The following is a 16,930-nucleotide window of genomic DNA, read 5'->3' on the forward strand; positions in this document are numbered from 1 at the left end:
CAGGGCTTTCCCGGTGGCGCAGTGCTTGAGCGTCCGCCTGCTGATGCAGGGGGCATGGGTTCGTGCCCCGGTCCGGGAAGATCCCACATGCCGCGAAGCGGCTGGGCCCGTGAGCCATGGCCGCTGAGCCTGCGCGTCCGGAGCCTGTGTTCCGCAGCGGGAGGGGCACAACAGTGAGAGGCCCGCGTGCCACAAAAAAAAAAAAAAAAAAACAGATAAATAAAAGAAGGGCGGCAGAAAGAGGGTGATGTGGGAGGGGTGTTCTGGGTGGAGGAGACTGTACAAAGTTTTGCAGGCCACAAACTGCAAGGGGGTGCAGGGAAAAACCGGCAGGTAGGACTAGCAAAATAATTGGTGGGGTCCAGTGCAGAATTAAAATGCCCTTGTTAAAAAATATGAACTGCAGAGGTCTCACACGCATGAAGCCGGCCCTGCAGGCAGGCCAGCCTCTGTGCCGTGAAAGGTTTGAGGCACAAGAGACTGTAGAGGCGAAAGGGTAGTATTGTATCATATCATCTCACGAAGGAACTTGGACTTCACCCCTGCAGAGAGAGGGGAACCATTGGAGGGTTTTAAGGGTTTGAGCCTTGAGACAGGGAGGGACCTATACAGATTGACTGCAAAGAAGATGGATTCGTGGGAGATAAGACTGTCAGGAGGTTATCATACAGGAGTTAGAGCCTGACCTGGGACAGAGGCATGAGGAGGAAGAGAAGGACTGGATTTCCGAGATGTTTTGGAGGAAAATGGACAGAACTTGGCAATTGATTGGCTGTGTGGTTGGGGGACAGCAGGATGACACCTAGGTGGTTGGATGCGAGTGCCTCCACCTAAGACAGGGTTGCAGGATGCTGAGCCGGGGTTGAGGAGGAGGGCATATCAGCTTTGAATTTGTGGGGTTGGTGGCCCTGGCAGACCCCCAGGTGGCAAGTGTGCAGGAGGCACTTGGGTCTGTAGCTCTGGAGTTCAGGGGACTGGGGACGCAGCTTTGGAGAGCCGTAGGCTGACTGATCTGTGGTCCAGGTGGTGGCTGAAGCTGAGAGAGAGCATGAGATTGGGCAAGAAGTGGGGAGTGTGAGGAGAGAGGAGAGAGGGGGGGCTGGGGATCTCACAGGGCTGAGTGTGCCACTTTGCATCCCTCCCCTTCCAGGTTGTTAGCTCCTCAAGGGGGCTCTGCCTGGGTCTTTCTAAATGACCCCCCACTCCCCCCACCACTCGGCCCTGTCTCATCACTTGGGGCTTAGTAAATTTTTTATTGAACTGTGTGATGTGATAGGGCAGTGAGAAGGCCTAGATTCCTGCCCAGTGAGATCTTGGACCATTTCCATAAGCTCTCTGCCAGCCATGGTTTCCTCAACATGGAGATAACACCTATCCTGACCACCTCAGAGTGTTTCTATTTACAAGCCTAGACAAATAAGCATACTAGATGTACGTAACTCTTTATAGCTTACAACATGCTTTCATAGATTTTTCTCATTATTTGCAAACTGTGTGGGTGTATGTGTGTATAAAACATTAATCATTATTTTTATAGAATGGGTTGAAAGACTTCCGTAAAAATGGTTCATAGGGCAGAACTAAGGGCTTCTTCAGGGCTCTCTCGTGGGAATTTGGCTCCCATGTTAGAGTCCTGACTCAGGCTATAGGAATTGCCGGGGATCCCCCATGATTAAACAAACACTTACCGGGGCTCCAACTATGTGTTCCTGGTTCCCTGGGACATCCCAAGAAGCATGGCCCTGCCCTACCCTCAAGGTGCATCTCTCCTCCTTGAACCAACAGGCAGGGCAGGACAGGAGGAGTCTAGAAGGCCCAGCGCTGGTGGGTTGGTGGAGGCAGAGGCCACCAGCACTTCACCTCCCCCCACCCCCGCAGCACGCCGCTGGCTCATGTGGAACAGAAGGATGTTTGAGAACAGCTCTGCCTGGCTCCTGGCCTCAGGGTGGTGGCCCCGGAGAGCGTAGGAGTGTGGATTTTGCACAGTATCTGCACAGTCTGTCCTTTTCTGAGGCCATAGAGAACCTCAGGGCCGATGGGCAGATAAGCACACAAGTGGTCTGGCATCCAGGGCATCGAGGTCTTCAGGACTCCCATCATCTGGAAAGTGGCAGGGAGAGGCTGTGAAAGGCTTCTGGCTGTGAATCTCTCAATTCTCTGCTGATCTAGCAGGTGGGGGAGGGGCAGCACATAGGAAGGTGAGGAAGGATTAGAGCAGGCCTGTGGCGGCTTTGGACAGGAAAGCACAGAGCCCCAGGATGGTATGTATGCAGACTGCCTTGTCATCCTTTGTTGTTGTTGTTTGTTTGCTTATCAAGCGATAGTCATTGTGCCCTGTGCCGGGGTAGATCTAAATGTTTTACAAGCCTTATCTAATTTGATCCTTCCAAACAAACCTTATAATGTGGGTACTGTTATTAGGCAGATTTTAAAGGCAAGGGAGCCAAAGCTTAGGGAATTAAGTAACTTGTCCAAGATCACAGAGCTGGAGCTGGTGAGGCTGGGATCCAAACCCAGGCCTGTCTGCCTCCCCAGCCCTCATTCTTGTTCTCCGTGGGATGTGGCTTCTCCGGCAGCCCTGCCTGCTCCATTCAAGCACCACAGCTCGGCCACCACAGGCGCAGGCCTCTTCCTCCCTCTTCTTTGGCCTGATTCCCACTTTCTCCCCTGTTGTTGTGTCAGACACTTAGCACCCTCACCCTGGCAGTCCCTGCACTTTCCCAGAGTTCTTTCTTACCACGCCCCATTCCGGGCAAGAAGGCCCATTACCTATGTTCCTGTAATAGCCATAAAAGGAGGGCTTGCCCTTGACATTCAGACATTTATCTACCATAGGTTTATGACTTTATGGTCCATGTCTTATGTGTGTTTGCTCACAGCCACACTGACTGTGCTGTGTGTGTGTGTGCACACGTGTGTGTGGTGTATCTGCCTGCTGGGCTGAAAGCTCTGGAAACCCAGCCTCCTCAGCTGGGAGTACAGGCCTGTTCATCTCTGTAACCCTAGCACCTGGCATGACACCCCATGTTGAGTGTCAGGTGCTTGATGGATGCTTGTGAAGGAAGGAATGAAAGAAGGTGCCGCTGGTGCAGGAAGGTCTTTAGTGATGAGTGGGGACCATGGTCACTTGGCCTGGGGGGTGGGCTGTGCATTCCCCAGCTCTATTCGTCACTTCCCCCCTACAGCTCAGGACTTGGAGCCACTTGGAGTTAGAGGGAGGAATTTGAGGGGAAGATGTCAGGGCTGGTTGGCTTCACGAGTTAACACAGGCCAGAAGGCCTATGAGGGCCCAGTCAGCTGGGTCGGGGCCAATAATTGCCCGATAAACCCTAGCCACTGTGCCCTCCCCATCCCTTCACCTTTGTTAGTCGTCCGGGGGAAAACAACTCACTAGGTGGCTTCATGAATTGGGTCCAAGGTGTCATCTTCTAAGGATGCCACTGCATTTCATCATCCCCATCATGGCAGGTAGAGGGAATCTGCTCTTCCAAGGGAAGGAAAACCAAGTCCACTGCCAAACCACTCATCTGTCAGCCTCCTTTCCCATGCAGTTCAGTGTTAGTTACCCTCTATTTGTCAAGCACTGTTTGCCAAGGTGCTGGGGACCTTAACACGAAGACATGGTCCCAGCCCTCAAAGAAAGTGATGGTATGATGTGTGAGGGGCCCACCACATTCTAAATCCCGTGACAGCACACCCGGAGCCTAGCCCTGTGTTCATATATAGTAAGAGCTTAAAAAATCCATACAAACAAAATAAGAGGGATGCTCAGAGTGCTAAGGGAACAGAAAGGGGGAGTATCCAACTCAATTGGGGGGTATGGGATGGGGATGGAAAACTATCAGAACAGGCTCCTGGGAGAAGTAACACTTGAACTGAGTCTGGTAGGATGGGAATGAATTGTGGTAGAAGGGAGAGGACAGAGGAGAGGTGTATGAGTGATGGGCATCATTCTAGGAAGGGGGAGTAAATAACATGGATAAAGCACATAGGTAAGAGACAGCATGACTCTTCCAGAACTTTATTGTGGGAACATGGGATGTTTATGGAGAGAGAAATTAGGTTGAAGAGATTGGCAAGGTGAGAGCATGAAGAATACTCAGGTCCATGACAAAGGGTTGAAATTTAATCCTGTAGATCAGGGTTCCCAACCAATAGGCAGCAGATCCCTGGAAAGCTATAGAATTGTGCAAAGAGTCCAGGAATCCATAAATGCGGTTGTATTATTTTAGTGCATGCTAGAAGGACAACAATCATATGGGGAGGTGGAGAAGATTTTCTATGTTGAGAAAGGATGCTTTCAGAGAACAGGATACCCAAATGACCAATACATGTATGAAAAGATGCTCAGTCTTACTAGTAACTAGGTGTATAGTTAGCTAGAGCTGCTGTAACAAATTACCACTACCTAGGTGCTTTAAAATAACAGAAATGTATTCTCTCACAGTTCTGAAAGCCGGAAGTCTGCTATCAAGGTGTCAGCAAGGTTGATTCCTTCCAAAGGCTCTGAGGGACGATCTGTTCTGGCCTCTTACCCAGCTTCCGGTGGTTGCAGACAACCCTTGCTGTTCCTTGACCTGCAGCTGCATCCCTTCAATCTCTGCTTCTGTCGTCACATGGCATTCTCCCTGCGTGTTTCTGTCTCTCTCCTCCTGTAAGGACACTAGTCCTTGGATTTAAGGCCCGCCCTAATCTAGTTTGTCCTCAGCTTAACTAATTGCGTCTGCAAAGACCCTATTTCCAAATAAGGTCACACTCTGGAGTTCTAGGTGGATATGAGTTTGGGGGACACTATTCAATCCAGTGCACTAGGGAAATGAAAATATATAAGACACAAAAATTGCTACTTCACTTCCATCATACTGGCAAATATTATAATGTCTGTGACCCAGGTTGTGTTCTCCAGAAGTAGGTGAAGTTTGGGGGGCAAGATGCTTACTAGGGATCACTCCCTGTGAGAGGAACCAGACAGAAGTAGGATTGAGCAGTGGGAGAAATCCACCTGTAATGCTGGCCTGACAAAGCTTCAGTCAATTTGGTGGAGAGCTCTGGAGTGATTATTGCCCGCCCGAGTGCCCTTCATGGGGCTGAAATGGCTGGTCCTTATATCCCCAGATGCAGGCTGCCCCAGAAGGGCAGGCTCTTGGGAGAGGTGCTCTCTGCAGCTGCAGCAGGCCCTGAAAGAGCTGACAGCTGGAAGCCAACCGCCAAGGAAGGCAGCAAGTCCTTCCTCACGGGGTGGGGGGAGTCTGGTTGGCACACTCACTGTCTACCACAGTCTGACAATACAGAGGTGGTCAAAATGAAGAGTGAGGCAGGCCAACAAATGCTCCCCGCCGACCCGCAAGATGCCCACATCAAACCCCTGGAACCTGTGAATGTGACTTTATTTGGAAAAAGAGTCTTTGCAGATGTGATTAAGTAAGGATCATCCTGGATTATCTGGGTGGACCCTAAATATTCTCCCAAGTGTTCTTGTAAAAGAGAGGCAGAGAGGGCTTCCCTGGTGGCGCGGTGGTTGAGAGCCTGCCTGCCGATGCAGGGGACACAGGTTTGTGCCCTGGTCTGGGAAGATCCCACATGCCACGGAGCGGCTGGGCCCGTGAGCCATGGCCGCTGAGCCTGCGCGTCCGGAGCCTGTGCTCTGCAATGGGAGAGGCCACAGCAGTGAGAGGCCCGTGTACCGCAAAAAAAAAAAAAAAAAGGCAGAGAGAGATTGGACACATGGAAGAGGAGAAGGTGATGTGAAGATGGAGGAAGAGACGGGAGTGATGTGGCCACAAGCCAAGGAATGCCTACCGCCACCAGAAGCGGGGGGAGGAACATCTTGGTCTTGGCCAGTGAAGCTGATTTTGGAATTCTGACCTCCAGAACTGGTGAGACAATATATTTCTGTTGTTTAAATCCATCAAGTTTGTGGTAATTTGTTACATTAGCCACAGGGAACCAAAACAAAGAGTAACGGGAAAATTGCTGGTGTGGGATGCGAGTTGGTGAACTCACTCAGAGGCTCTACCTTGGGGTGGCAGTGAGGATCCCGAGTTCTCACACGTAGAGCATTTGGGGCGGTCCCTGGGACACAGTCACTGTGAACATTGGCTGCTCATATTCCCAGTCCCCACTGAGGTCTCCCTGAAGGGGAGCAAAGGCAGCCCCTCCAATGGCAACCTCGACATCCACCTCAGACCTGCCCCTGCCCACCTCCCAGCTGCGCCTGGTGTAGCTTCCAGAGGCCAGTCTTTGGCCTGGCCCCACTTATCCCCTCAGCCAAGCTGCCCAACCCCTGCCCCCCCAGGATCTCCCATCTTCTGGCCTTCCAGAGGAGGGGGAGTGCTGAGGAGAATGGTAGCCCCTCTCTTCTCCCTGGAGCCTAGATCTACTCCCTGGGCAGAGGTCAATAAGAGAGGAATGATCTGTTGGGCCAGATTAGAGATCTATAATCCAGTGGGGCCTGGTGGCTGCATGTCCCAACAGGCACCAAGGTCCTTGAGGCTCCCTTAGGTGTATTTTACTTGCTTTACTCAACAAGGACACATTTCTGAAAAAGTGCACATTGCATGTTTGTATTTGGAATATCATACTTGAACCTAGTTTTATGAAGGTGCATTAAAAGGTGGAAAATTCTAGAAAGCAATAAAGCAGCCTTGTGGGGGTGATCTGTTTAAGGGATATTCATAGTTTATAGCCTTATCTCAAACTCCCCTCCCAACCCTGCTCCTCCCAGAAACAAACCTACCAAAGGTCAGGGGTTGGGCCTGACTTCCCAGGCTGGTCCCTCCCAGGAAGGGGAGCTGGGGCGGGCCTCTACCCCTGCACCTGGTCCTGCTGGCATTCTTCGAAGGGCAGGCTACGTAGGTATCCACTGAATCCCACTCACCAGAGCGCATCCTCCAGACTGGAGCTGAGAGAACAGAATTCTGCCCTCCTGGGTCCCACACATCAGAAAGCCCTGAATTTTGGAGTGGGGGCAGGGAGTGCTTCCAGCACAAGTCCCTCCTCCTACAGATGGAAATGCTGTCCTGGCCCTTGGTTACAGTCCTCCAGGATAGTGTCATCCCATCATCCTTCCAGTATCTTCCCAACACCTGAGTTAAGTTTTTAGCCTCTTCTGGTGTCTTCTGGACTGGACATCCACTCTCAAATAGACTAGGCTTTCAGAGAAAGTGACAGATCTAGAAACCTTCTTGGGACAACTGTGTGTACCTCTCATGAGAGGCAGGAGAACCTTACAAAGTAATATCCTCAATTCACATAGACCCCAGGGGAATTGATAACGTATCAGCAAGCCTGGTGTAGCTGAAACCACAAGAAGTGAAATAAATGTGTTTTCTTTCACATTTACCTGCCCCAGGGAGAGTAGGACTAAGGCAAGTGGTTACATTAAGAATTTCTTAAAGACAATACTTCTGTATCTCGTTTGTATTTTTTTAAATTAAGTAATTAATTAATTTATTTTTGTCTGCATTGGGTTTTCATTGCTGCGCGCGGGCTTTTTCTAGTTGCGGCGAAAGGGGCTACTCTTTGTTGCAGTCCACGGGCTTCTCATTGCGGTGGCTTCTCTTGCTGTGGAACGTGGGCTCTAGGCACGCAGGCTTCAGTAGCTGTGGCGTGCAGGCTCAGTAGTTGTGGCGTGCAGGCTCAGTAGTTGTGGCGCACGGGCTTATTTGCTCTGCAGCATGTGGGATCTTCCCAGACCAGGGATTAAACCGGTGTCCCCTGCATTGACAGGCGGATTCTTAACCACTGTGCCACAAGGGAAGTCCCTCTTATTTGTATTTCAAAGTTTGCATTAAGTACCTGCCATATATCAGGTCAGTATCAGTGATAGATAACTCTGGGCTCCAAGAGCTAACATTCTATAAGGGAGGCAAATACATGACTAGATCATTACAATACTATACATGTGGACTTCCCTGGTGATGCAGTGGTTAAGAATCCACCTGCCAATGCAGGGGACACGGGATCGAGCCCTGGTCCGGGAAGATCCCACGTGCCGCGGAGCAACTCAGCCCGTGTGCCACAACTACTGAGCCTGCACTCTAGAACCCGTGAGCCACAACTACTGAGCCTGCATGCTGCAACTACTGAAGCCTGCGCACCTAGAGCCTGTGCTCCACAGCAAGAGAAGCCACCGCAATGAGGGGTCCGCACACCTCAACGAAGAGTAGCCCCAGCTCGCCCTAACTAGTAAAAGTCCACAAGCAGCAACGAAGACCCAAAGCAGCCCAAAATAAACAAATGAATAAATAAATTAAAAAATAATACTATATATGTGTGTGTATACATATTTAATCAATCATGGTATATAGCATGTTAAATAGAACCATGTGAGTAAGCCCTGTAGGAACAAGAAAATTCCTGGTGGAGCAGGGGGCATAATAATTAATTTAGGCCTTGAGGGATGGATAGGAGTTTGTCTTGGTTTACTCAGGGTGTGGAGAGGCCATTCCTAATCTCGTCCTGTTAGGCAGCTTCTGCACCCAGGAAGGTAGGCAGAGAAAGACCTCATGTGCACATTCAGGGAGCGTTGGGAGAGGAGGATGCAGAGGCCCCTTCCTAGGAGGGCCAGGCCAAGTCTGTTCCACTATGGGCCGTGGGGAGCCTTTGAAGGACTGTCCGCCTGAGGCCTAGGGGCACAAGGGGATATTTAGGATGGAGGCAAGCACGTACTCAAGAGGCCATGAGAAGCTGAACCAAGTAGATGCAGGGTTGGAGATGGTAGGGCAGGTTTGAGAGTTGGTTAATTAGAATTTAGAATGTAACTTGGAGGGAGAGCCAGGGATAGGGGGAATCGTATGCCTTTTCTCTACCCAGTGTCTCGCTCTGAGCCTGGAGCGGGACACGGTGCATGGAGGAAGGTAGGATTTCAAGGTCTTTGAAGCCTACTTCTAAGCGAGGGAGCAGGGGACGAGGATGCTTGAGGCTGTGGTGGGTCTGGAGAAGCTGGCCTAAGGAGGGGCCGGTGACTCTCAACTCCACCTCCAGGGAGATCTTGAGGAAGGCCCTTCAGGTCAGGAGGCAGCCACAGCCCCCCACCCAGCACCCGCCTGAGGCTTGGGGTGGGAGCGGACAGCCTGGGAGGAGAGCCTGGGAACCGGTCTGCCAACCAGTTTAACCAGGGACTGGTTTCGACTCCGGAGTTCAAAGGAGCTGGGTGCACCCCGTCCCTCCCAGCCAATGGGAGCAGCGGCCCTTAACCCTTCCCCGACTGTGCCCGGGGCAACGTCCACGCGGCAGTTCATTCCGGGGAAGGGTCTGGTCTCTTTGGGGCATGAAATGGGTGGGGGTGACCTTGGTTATGGTTGGGGGTTGCCACCAGGCACCTGAGAGTGGGGAAACTGAGGAGAGAGGCTCCCGTGTTCTCCCCACCTCAGACTTCTCTCAGGATTGCCTCCTCCTGGCTGGGCGGTCCCTGGAGGACCCTGGCTTCTGGGTGGGTGCGGAGGGTGCTGGGGTTGGATTTCTGGGGTGATGAATATTCATCAGCCAAGCCAGCCTCTGCTACTGTTTACTTAGCCGGGAAGGGCTGGGTTTCAGGTTCACCTTGACTCCTGGAGCTGCAGCGCCGCTGAGCAGGTACCCGCTCCTGCACCTGTTTCTCTCTCACCTGCTGCACAGCTGCTCCTACTCAGCTCTCCTGGCCTGAGCCTTGCCTGGCGTGGCACCCCGGAGGCACCCCTACCTCCCTCAGCCTCCCTCGGGGCAGCTCCTCCACTCAGCTCCTTCTCTAGGGAAGCTCTCGCCTCCAGCCCGGAGCGGTCGGGATCACAGGTACAGGCAGAGGGTGGGCAGGAGGGGAAACCAAGGCACAGACCTCTGTCAGGGGACCCAGTTCTGCCTCCACAGCTGACAGGCCCAGCTGGGAGGGGGAACCAGGCACGCAGTCTCCCATCTCTCGCTAGGTGGGCAGGCAGAACTCCACTCATCCCACTGGCTTCTTGGAGTCAATCCAGGCCTCCAACAGAGCTCCTTCTGGGAAAGTTTAACTCCAGAGCGGGGCTCTGTTAACTCTTGCTGAGCTGGAGCCTACCACCTCCTACCCCCCAGCCTGGAGGATGTTTCTGGCTGGCCAGCAGGAACATCTCCCTGTCCTATCCAGGGTACCCCAGTCTCATGCAGAGTGAAGAAGTACCACAGGGGCCCTGCAGAGAGATGGCGGATGGGGGTTCTGAGTTCTGTCTTGCAACATGGACGCTGACTTGCTCCCTCAATCCCCCTCCACCCTTCCACCTCCACCCCTGTCAATGGTTAACTTGTCCCAGCTCAGAAGGAGCCTAGCCCAGTCTGGGCAAGGCCCTTAGGAGAGCTCACAGAACCCAGCTGGCATGGTGGGGGCTGTCCTGGGGTGCCTACATGCATGCCAGGGTGCTGACCACCATAGGCGGGTGGGGGGTGGCGCAGGCTGTCCCGTGAGGCCCTTTGTGGGTTCCCAAGCTGTGCAAACAGCAGAGGTGTAGCTTACATCTTCAGGGCTGATTTCTATCATCCCATGGATGGCAAGGCCCCGGGGCAGGGCCCTGCCCTCAGCGCGGCCTGCTCAGCGTCCTGCACAACCAGACGTGTCACCAAATGCCGAGTCTGTTCAAAATCCCGAGTACCTTCCCTTCCCCCAGGCCTCCCTAGCCTCTGTGACTAGGCATGGACATGTGGCTGTAGGCATCTGGCTCTTTGCAACTTTGGATACCTGGGAAGTTTGGCTATTGTGTCACTTTTTTTTTTCTAAAGCAAATCAGATTTTACACTACTTTGGGGTAGCTCACTATTTAAAAGAATCTTATAGCCAGGTTATCTTGTAAAACAAAGAATAGTCCACTAATTTATCTGTTCCGCAAGTTCAGATTTCCATAGGTCAGGCTTGCCTAGAGGGCCAAACACCTGCTTACTGGTGCGCGCATGTCCTCCTGGACAGAAGGGATAGCAAGGCATGGCAAAAAGCATCTTGGAGAGACCAGAGTTCTCCAAGGCCAGGAGACAAGGGCACCAATGCCTTGGTGCCGTAGTAGAGGCTCCAGGGCAGGGTCCAAGGGCTATTCCGACCTCTCTCTGTGGTTTTCTGACACAGTTTGGTGGTTACTGTCAGTTCAGGAGCTGGATCCTCCACTCCCCAAGTTCCTTGGCAGTGGGAGGTGGTGCGGCTGTGGACTTTGCCCCGGACCAGGTGGTGACTGGGGCACCCACAGGCCAAGCAAGCGCCATGTCCCTCCTTCCCAGCCCTCCCCACAGCTCCTTCCAGAAACCCAGCTGGCACACCAAGTTCTGTGCAAGGCTGTGCTCAGCCCAGGTGGGGCAGACTGCCAAAGCAAAGCTCTCAGGCTATCCCCTTGGTGCGCTCACCTCTCCAGGGTGCTCTGAAGGTATTTATCTGACTACTCACCCCTCCTTCACTTTCTTTTTTTTTTTTTTTTGCGGTACGCGGGTCTCTCACTGCTGTGGCCTGTCCCGTTGCGGAGCACAGGCTCCGAGGCCATGGCTCACGGGCCCAGCCGCTCCGCGGCATGTGGGATCTTCCCGGACCGGGGCACGAACCCGTGTCTCCTGCATCGGCAGGCGGACTCTCAACCACTGCGCCACCAGGGAAGCCCCCTCCTTCACTTTCTAAGTGGGAGCTGCACTAGATCTCCCTGGGATTCTCTTGCTACTTGAGCTCAACTCGAGGGACAGAGCTGGCAAAGTGGGATCTGCTTCCTGCACAGAGAGGTGGGAAGCAATCCACTGGGTATCTGCTTTGGGCAAGGGGATGGGTATACAGAGGGCCAGGGGATGACCGGCAACAAGGGGGCCATGGAGGCAGGCACTCAATTCATTCCAAGCCTAGGTCAGTATCCTGCTTTCATTTTTTCTGAATTTGATATGCTCCCCCTCTAAAAGAAATCCAGACTCATTATGGAAAACCTGGGAATCAAAAAATGGAGAGGAGGGCTTCCCTGGTGGCACAGTGGTTGAGGGTCTGCCTGCCGATGCAGGGGACACGGGTTCGTGCCCTGGTCCGGGAAGATCCCACATGCCGCGGAGCCTGCGCGTCCGGAGCCTGTGCTCTGCAACAGGAGAGGCCACAATAGTGAGAGGCCCACGTACGGCTAAAAAAAAATAAATTAAATAAATAAATAATAAATAAATAAATGGAGAGGAGAAAACATCCCCTATTCCTTCTACATAAAGAAAACCAATATTAATCATTTGTCATATTTCTTTCTGGTCTTTTTAGAAAATGTAAATGTAGTTAAGACCATCAGGGTTTTTTTGTTTGTTGGTTTTTTGGGTTTTTTGGCCACGCCGCATGGCTTGCGGAATCTTAGTTCCCCACCAGGGACTGAATCCAGGCCCTCGGGCCCTCAGCAGTGAAACGGTGGAGTCCTAACCACCGGACCGCCAGGCAATTCCCAAGACCATCAGTTTTTAAAAGGAGGCGACGCGTTTGCCTGGGCTTAGGCTGGCTGTAGCTTTCTGTACTGTGTACTGTGGCTATCGCACCCTCCTCCTCAGGACTTTCACAGCCCATGCCACGGAGTCCTGAGAACCAGATCACCAGTCCCTCCAGGCCCAGAGATGTCTCCATTTCTCACTGCTCTGCGTGCTTTTTCATCGATCTTAATCCCTCCAGTCTATGCTCTCTTCTTCTTGTGGTGTCCAGGCAACTTCATCTGCCAGAACTTCGACTAGCTCAGGCGGCAACTTTGTGGAAATTAGTAAAAGGCTAGGCCACATCTGTGTCACGACAGGGGAGAAGCCTGGATTTCAGCCCCCTTGCCCCACCTCTTGTGGGGTATCCTTATGGAGGGTCCAGCCTGTGATAACCAGATCCCACATGTGCCTCTTGGCCACACCAAACTTCCTTCCAAATGTTCAGGTCACCTTCAAACCCCTGTCCTTGTGGAAGCCATATGGGGAAGGGGAGCCACCCCTCAATAATTATCACATTAGCATAAATGTTACTGAATACTTTGCAAAGCATGTCTACCTCCTGGGCAGGAACTAACGTTAGAGCTAAATGTTAGGGCTGAAAGGGATGGGTGAGGACACTGAGGTCCAGAGAAGTAACTTGCCAGAGGTCACGAGGCTGGAACAGTCCTCGGGACTTCCCGCTCCCAGCCTGACATTTCTCCCCTTAGAAAAACCCCGGCTGCTCATTTAGTCGTGGTGGGGACCACTGGGAAGTCCAAATTACTCTGACCATCACAAATCCTATTTAATTTTGTAATGAATTCCAAGTAAAATGCACAGCGTGTTTCTGTCCATCTGATACCAGCTGACCATCTGTCCACTCCTGGCAGCAGGGCCTGGAGGTATAGCAGGAACAGAATGGGAAGGTGGCAAAGGCCTGGTTGCTGTGTGACCGGGGCGAGCTCTTCCCCTTCCTGCAGCCCCAAGGGGCCTGGAGTGTCAAAGCTGCCTGGCAGTGGTGTTTGGTTGTCCCATTGTCCCCTCCGCCTGGCTCAGATGGCTTCCCCATGGATGTCTTCTTGGCCACCCCTTCCCCAGACCCCTCTCTCTCCTGATAGACCCCAAAAGTATTGCATCGCCTACCTGAATCCTGGGTTCATTTGGCCCCAGGCTTCAATTCTTTCAAGCCCAGGCTATGAAAATAGCCCACATTTGGGAGACTAGAAAGGGCTGCTCCGAGGCCCCCGCCCCTTCTCCCCACTGACCCCTTTCTCTACATCCCCTGCTCCTGCAGAAAGCCCCACCCTCGGGTCTGAGAGCACCATGACCGAAGTTGGTTGGTGGAAGCTGACTTTCCTCCGGAAAAAGAAATCCACTCCCAAGGTGCTGTATGAGATCCCTGACACCTACACCCAAACTGAGGGCGGCGCAGAGCCCCCAAGGCCTGACGGCGGGGGCCCCAACAGCAACTTTAACACCCGCCTGGAGAAGATTGTGGACAAGAACACGAAGGGCAAGCACGTCAAAGTCTCCAATTCGGGCCGCTTCAAGGAGAAGAAAAAAGTCCGAGCTACGCTGGCAGAGAACCCCAACCTCTTTGATGACAGGGAGGGCAAAGGACAGTGAAGGCGGCCAAGGAGGACGCTAGCACCTCCCCACTCCCTGCCATCAGCCGGATCTGGGACGGGAGCTCGCCACGCTGGCCTCTTTGGCCACAGCTGAAGCCTCGACGGCAGTCGATGCCTGCTGGCAGGAAACGTCTGGTTTTAGGTTTGTATTTATGTGCTCCAGCTTTCTGGAAGGCCTGAGAGATCCCAGGTCCTCCCGCCCTCCCCCACCACACACAAAGGCACTCCAGTTCAAGGATGAAAAGTCCCACTCAGGAAGGACAGCCCTCCTCGAAGAGGTGGAAGCACCAGAAGGGAGGTGGGCGTGGAAGGAATGGAACAGGGAGCTGGACAGACCTCACCCCCTCCTGGGACACAGGGTCAAGGGTGAGTTTGCATTGCTGCTCCCTCTACTTTCTCTACCTGTGATTATTCTCTGGATCGATTCTGAGAGTGCGTTTTCCGGAAGCCACGTGCTGCGGGGTGGCTTCCTGGAGCTGCTGCGGAGATGCTGAACTTGAGCTCACCTCCTAACTCAGGTGGGAAACTTCCTGGAACTTTGCCCCCAGGTGCAGGGGGAGGGCAACCCTGGCGCTCCCTAGGGGGTGCTGCAGAAGGCCAGATTAGGGACCCCATGGGTTCCTGCACAAACCCTCAAAGGAAAGCTACACTGCCCCGCGGGTCCAAACTCAGAAAGGGGGTGGGAGGCTCTGACAGGAGCCCTCCTCCCCCTACTAGTATTTAAGATGGATCAGCCTCAGAGGTGAGTCCTGCAGCCTTGAATTTTGTTTAAAAAAATCCTTGTAGGTTTCTCTTTTTGTAATAAACAATGCTGCAGAAGCAGAGAACCTGTTTATGCTCTTGTCTTGCATTTACTGAGATGCTGTTTTTCATGCCTTTACTCTTTTTTACTTTGTGTTCGAACTATTCCTCTCAAGCACCAGGAAGGGTCCCCAGGTGTAAAAATGTAGCACCTGGGTCACTAACTTCACCACCAGCCATCTTTAGCATCTGGAGATGAAGAGAGTAAAGGAGGGAGCTAGTCACACCTCAGCAGGAGAGGCTGTCAGGGGCTCCAAGAGAATGGAGTAGACCTTTGGTGACCAATCCCCAAATCTCAGTGGTTTGGTTTGGGATCCAGATTCAAATTCTGGTTCCCCCCTTAGTAGCTGTGTGATGTGGGGGAACATTAAAAGGAAAAAAAAAGCAGCAACAGCAACAATAACAAAAAACACCTCCTCTGAGCCTGTTTCCTCTTCTGTAAAAGGGGCTGTAATAATACCTATTTCACAGGGGGTGGTCAGTATTAAGTGGCCCGTAAGTAGTCCTATAGTAGGTGCCCAGTGAATATCGGTTTCCTTCCCCTTCCTTTATGAAGGAACTCCACCATAGCCCACAGCTACCGTTTAAGGACAAGGAGACAGCTTACTCCCTATGCTGTTAGATCCAGACCCAGGAGCTGAGAACTGGAAAAAATTGGCCAAATCTCTGGAGCTCATGGTGGGAACAGAGAGAGACCCAGGTGACAACTAAACAATGTGATTCTGTGGCTTCCAGGTCAGCTCCTCGCAGGCTACTGGGCCACCCCAGGGAGGTACTCAGGAAATTTACCAAAACAAACAGACCTGTACAAGGGTGCCTTTGTTAGGTGGCCTCACCCAGGCCAGAGGGAACTCTGAGGATGAGTGTGGGAGACCAGGGGCCGGAGGGAGGGAAGGCGGGCTCAGGTGTGCTGCCTTCCCCAAAGCCTCTTCCCGTATCCCTCCCCACCACATGGAACTTTCTAGGGTCCCATCAATCACTCAGTCCATAAAGCCTCCCATGGAGGAGCTGACTTTCCCAGGGCTGCAGCTCTGCCTAGGGTTAGCAGCTGAGACTCACAGAGGGCTTCTAACAGGCCAGGCGCTGTGACAAGTCCTCCACGAGGGTCCTCCTTTAACTCATCACAGGTGCTATCATTATCTCTGTTTTCCACTTTTCCAGGTGCATTAGCTGAGGCTTAGAGAGGTCAAGTCACTAGCCCTAGGTCAGGGCTTGCAGTGGCTGAGCTGGGACGGAGGCCAGAGCTGTGCACATGACTGCTGCACCACACAGCCCCTTCCACACTTGATTTTTATCTGCTTAGGGAAGGGAAACTGAGGCTCAGAACAAGGAAAGGAGCACAGTCACCTTCTGCAGAAGGGGAGGTGGGGTTATGCCTGGGCCTCGGGATCCTGGACGGCGAGCACCATCCGATGGGGCTGCCCAGACCCTGGAACCAGTGAGGGAAAGTCAACCAGCTTCAAAGGTGAGTGTCCCCTGTGACCCCAGACCGTAGGGACCTGCCACTTCAGCCATCCTGAGGTTCCCTGAGGCAAGGGGGGGTGAGGTTGGGCCCTGGGCCACTGACCCGTGGTTCTATCCCATGCTGGCAACGCATGCACCACCACCCCCCTTAGGTGGAGAGAGTCTGCAGGCCCCCCTGCCCCATGCTTGCCACCCCACTCCACGGCCCAAAGTGATGTCCGCGGAATCTTCCAGGGAAACTCCACATATATCCCTAAGCTGGGGGATGGATGAATGGGGGTGGGGGGGAGGTACTAAAAGCCAAAGGGAGATCTGGCTGCCCAGGGAGTCGGAGCCAAGGCGGCTGCAAGTTTTCACGAGGCCGGGGCAGGAGGAGGAGGAAGCGAGGGTGCAGATATGTGCGGGAGCCGGGAGAGGCTGCGGGTTATCGACCACAGTTTCACTGGGACAAGACCCAGGGGTGGCAAGGGGGAAAGGGGGAGGCAGGGAGGGCCGACCAGAACTGGCCTGCGCCGCCCAGGAGGGGCCAACCCTGGGCTTCGGGCTCCCCCTGCTGGACGCCCAACCTCCCGGAGGGGAGAAGCCAGTTGGGAGGAGTTGCTTAATTCCCCAACTCCCCTCAATCCTGGGGGGCGGGGACGAGACTGGGCTAGATT

General features: G+C 53.2%; 1 protein-coding gene across 1 annotated transcript; it reads left to right on the forward strand.

Annotated features, from left to right (window-relative positions):
- Nucleotides 1–8,380: 8,380 nt before the first annotated feature.
- Nucleotides 8,381–15,802, forward strand: PRR15L (proline rich 15 like). Its single transcript, XM_022557944.3, has 2 exons — nt 8,381–9,771; nt 13,676–15,802. The coding sequence occupies exon 2, from the start codon at nt 13,705–13,707 to the stop codon at nt 14,005–14,007; it is 303 nt and encodes a 100-aa protein (XP_022413652.1). The 5' UTR covers nt 8,381–9,771; nt 13,676–13,704; the 3' UTR covers nt 14,008–15,802.
- The last annotated feature ends 1,128 nt before the right edge of the window (nt 15,803–16,930 follow it).

Source organism: Delphinapterus leucas, chromosome 19 (assembly GCF_059928025.1).
Source record: "Delphinapterus leucas isolate spDelLeu-1000000601 "Yukka" chromosome 19, BTC_Dleu_Yukka2, whole genome shotgun sequence".
In the NCBI taxonomy this organism is placed as follows: domain Eukaryota; kingdom Metazoa; phylum Chordata; class Mammalia; order Artiodactyla; family Monodontidae; genus Delphinapterus; species Delphinapterus leucas.

Excerpts from the sequence above, each read along its gene's own strand:
- PRR15L (XM_022557944.3), top strand. The coding sequence starts at position 13,705 with ATGACCGAAGTTGGTTGGTGGAAGCTGACTTTCCTCCGGAAAAAGAAA.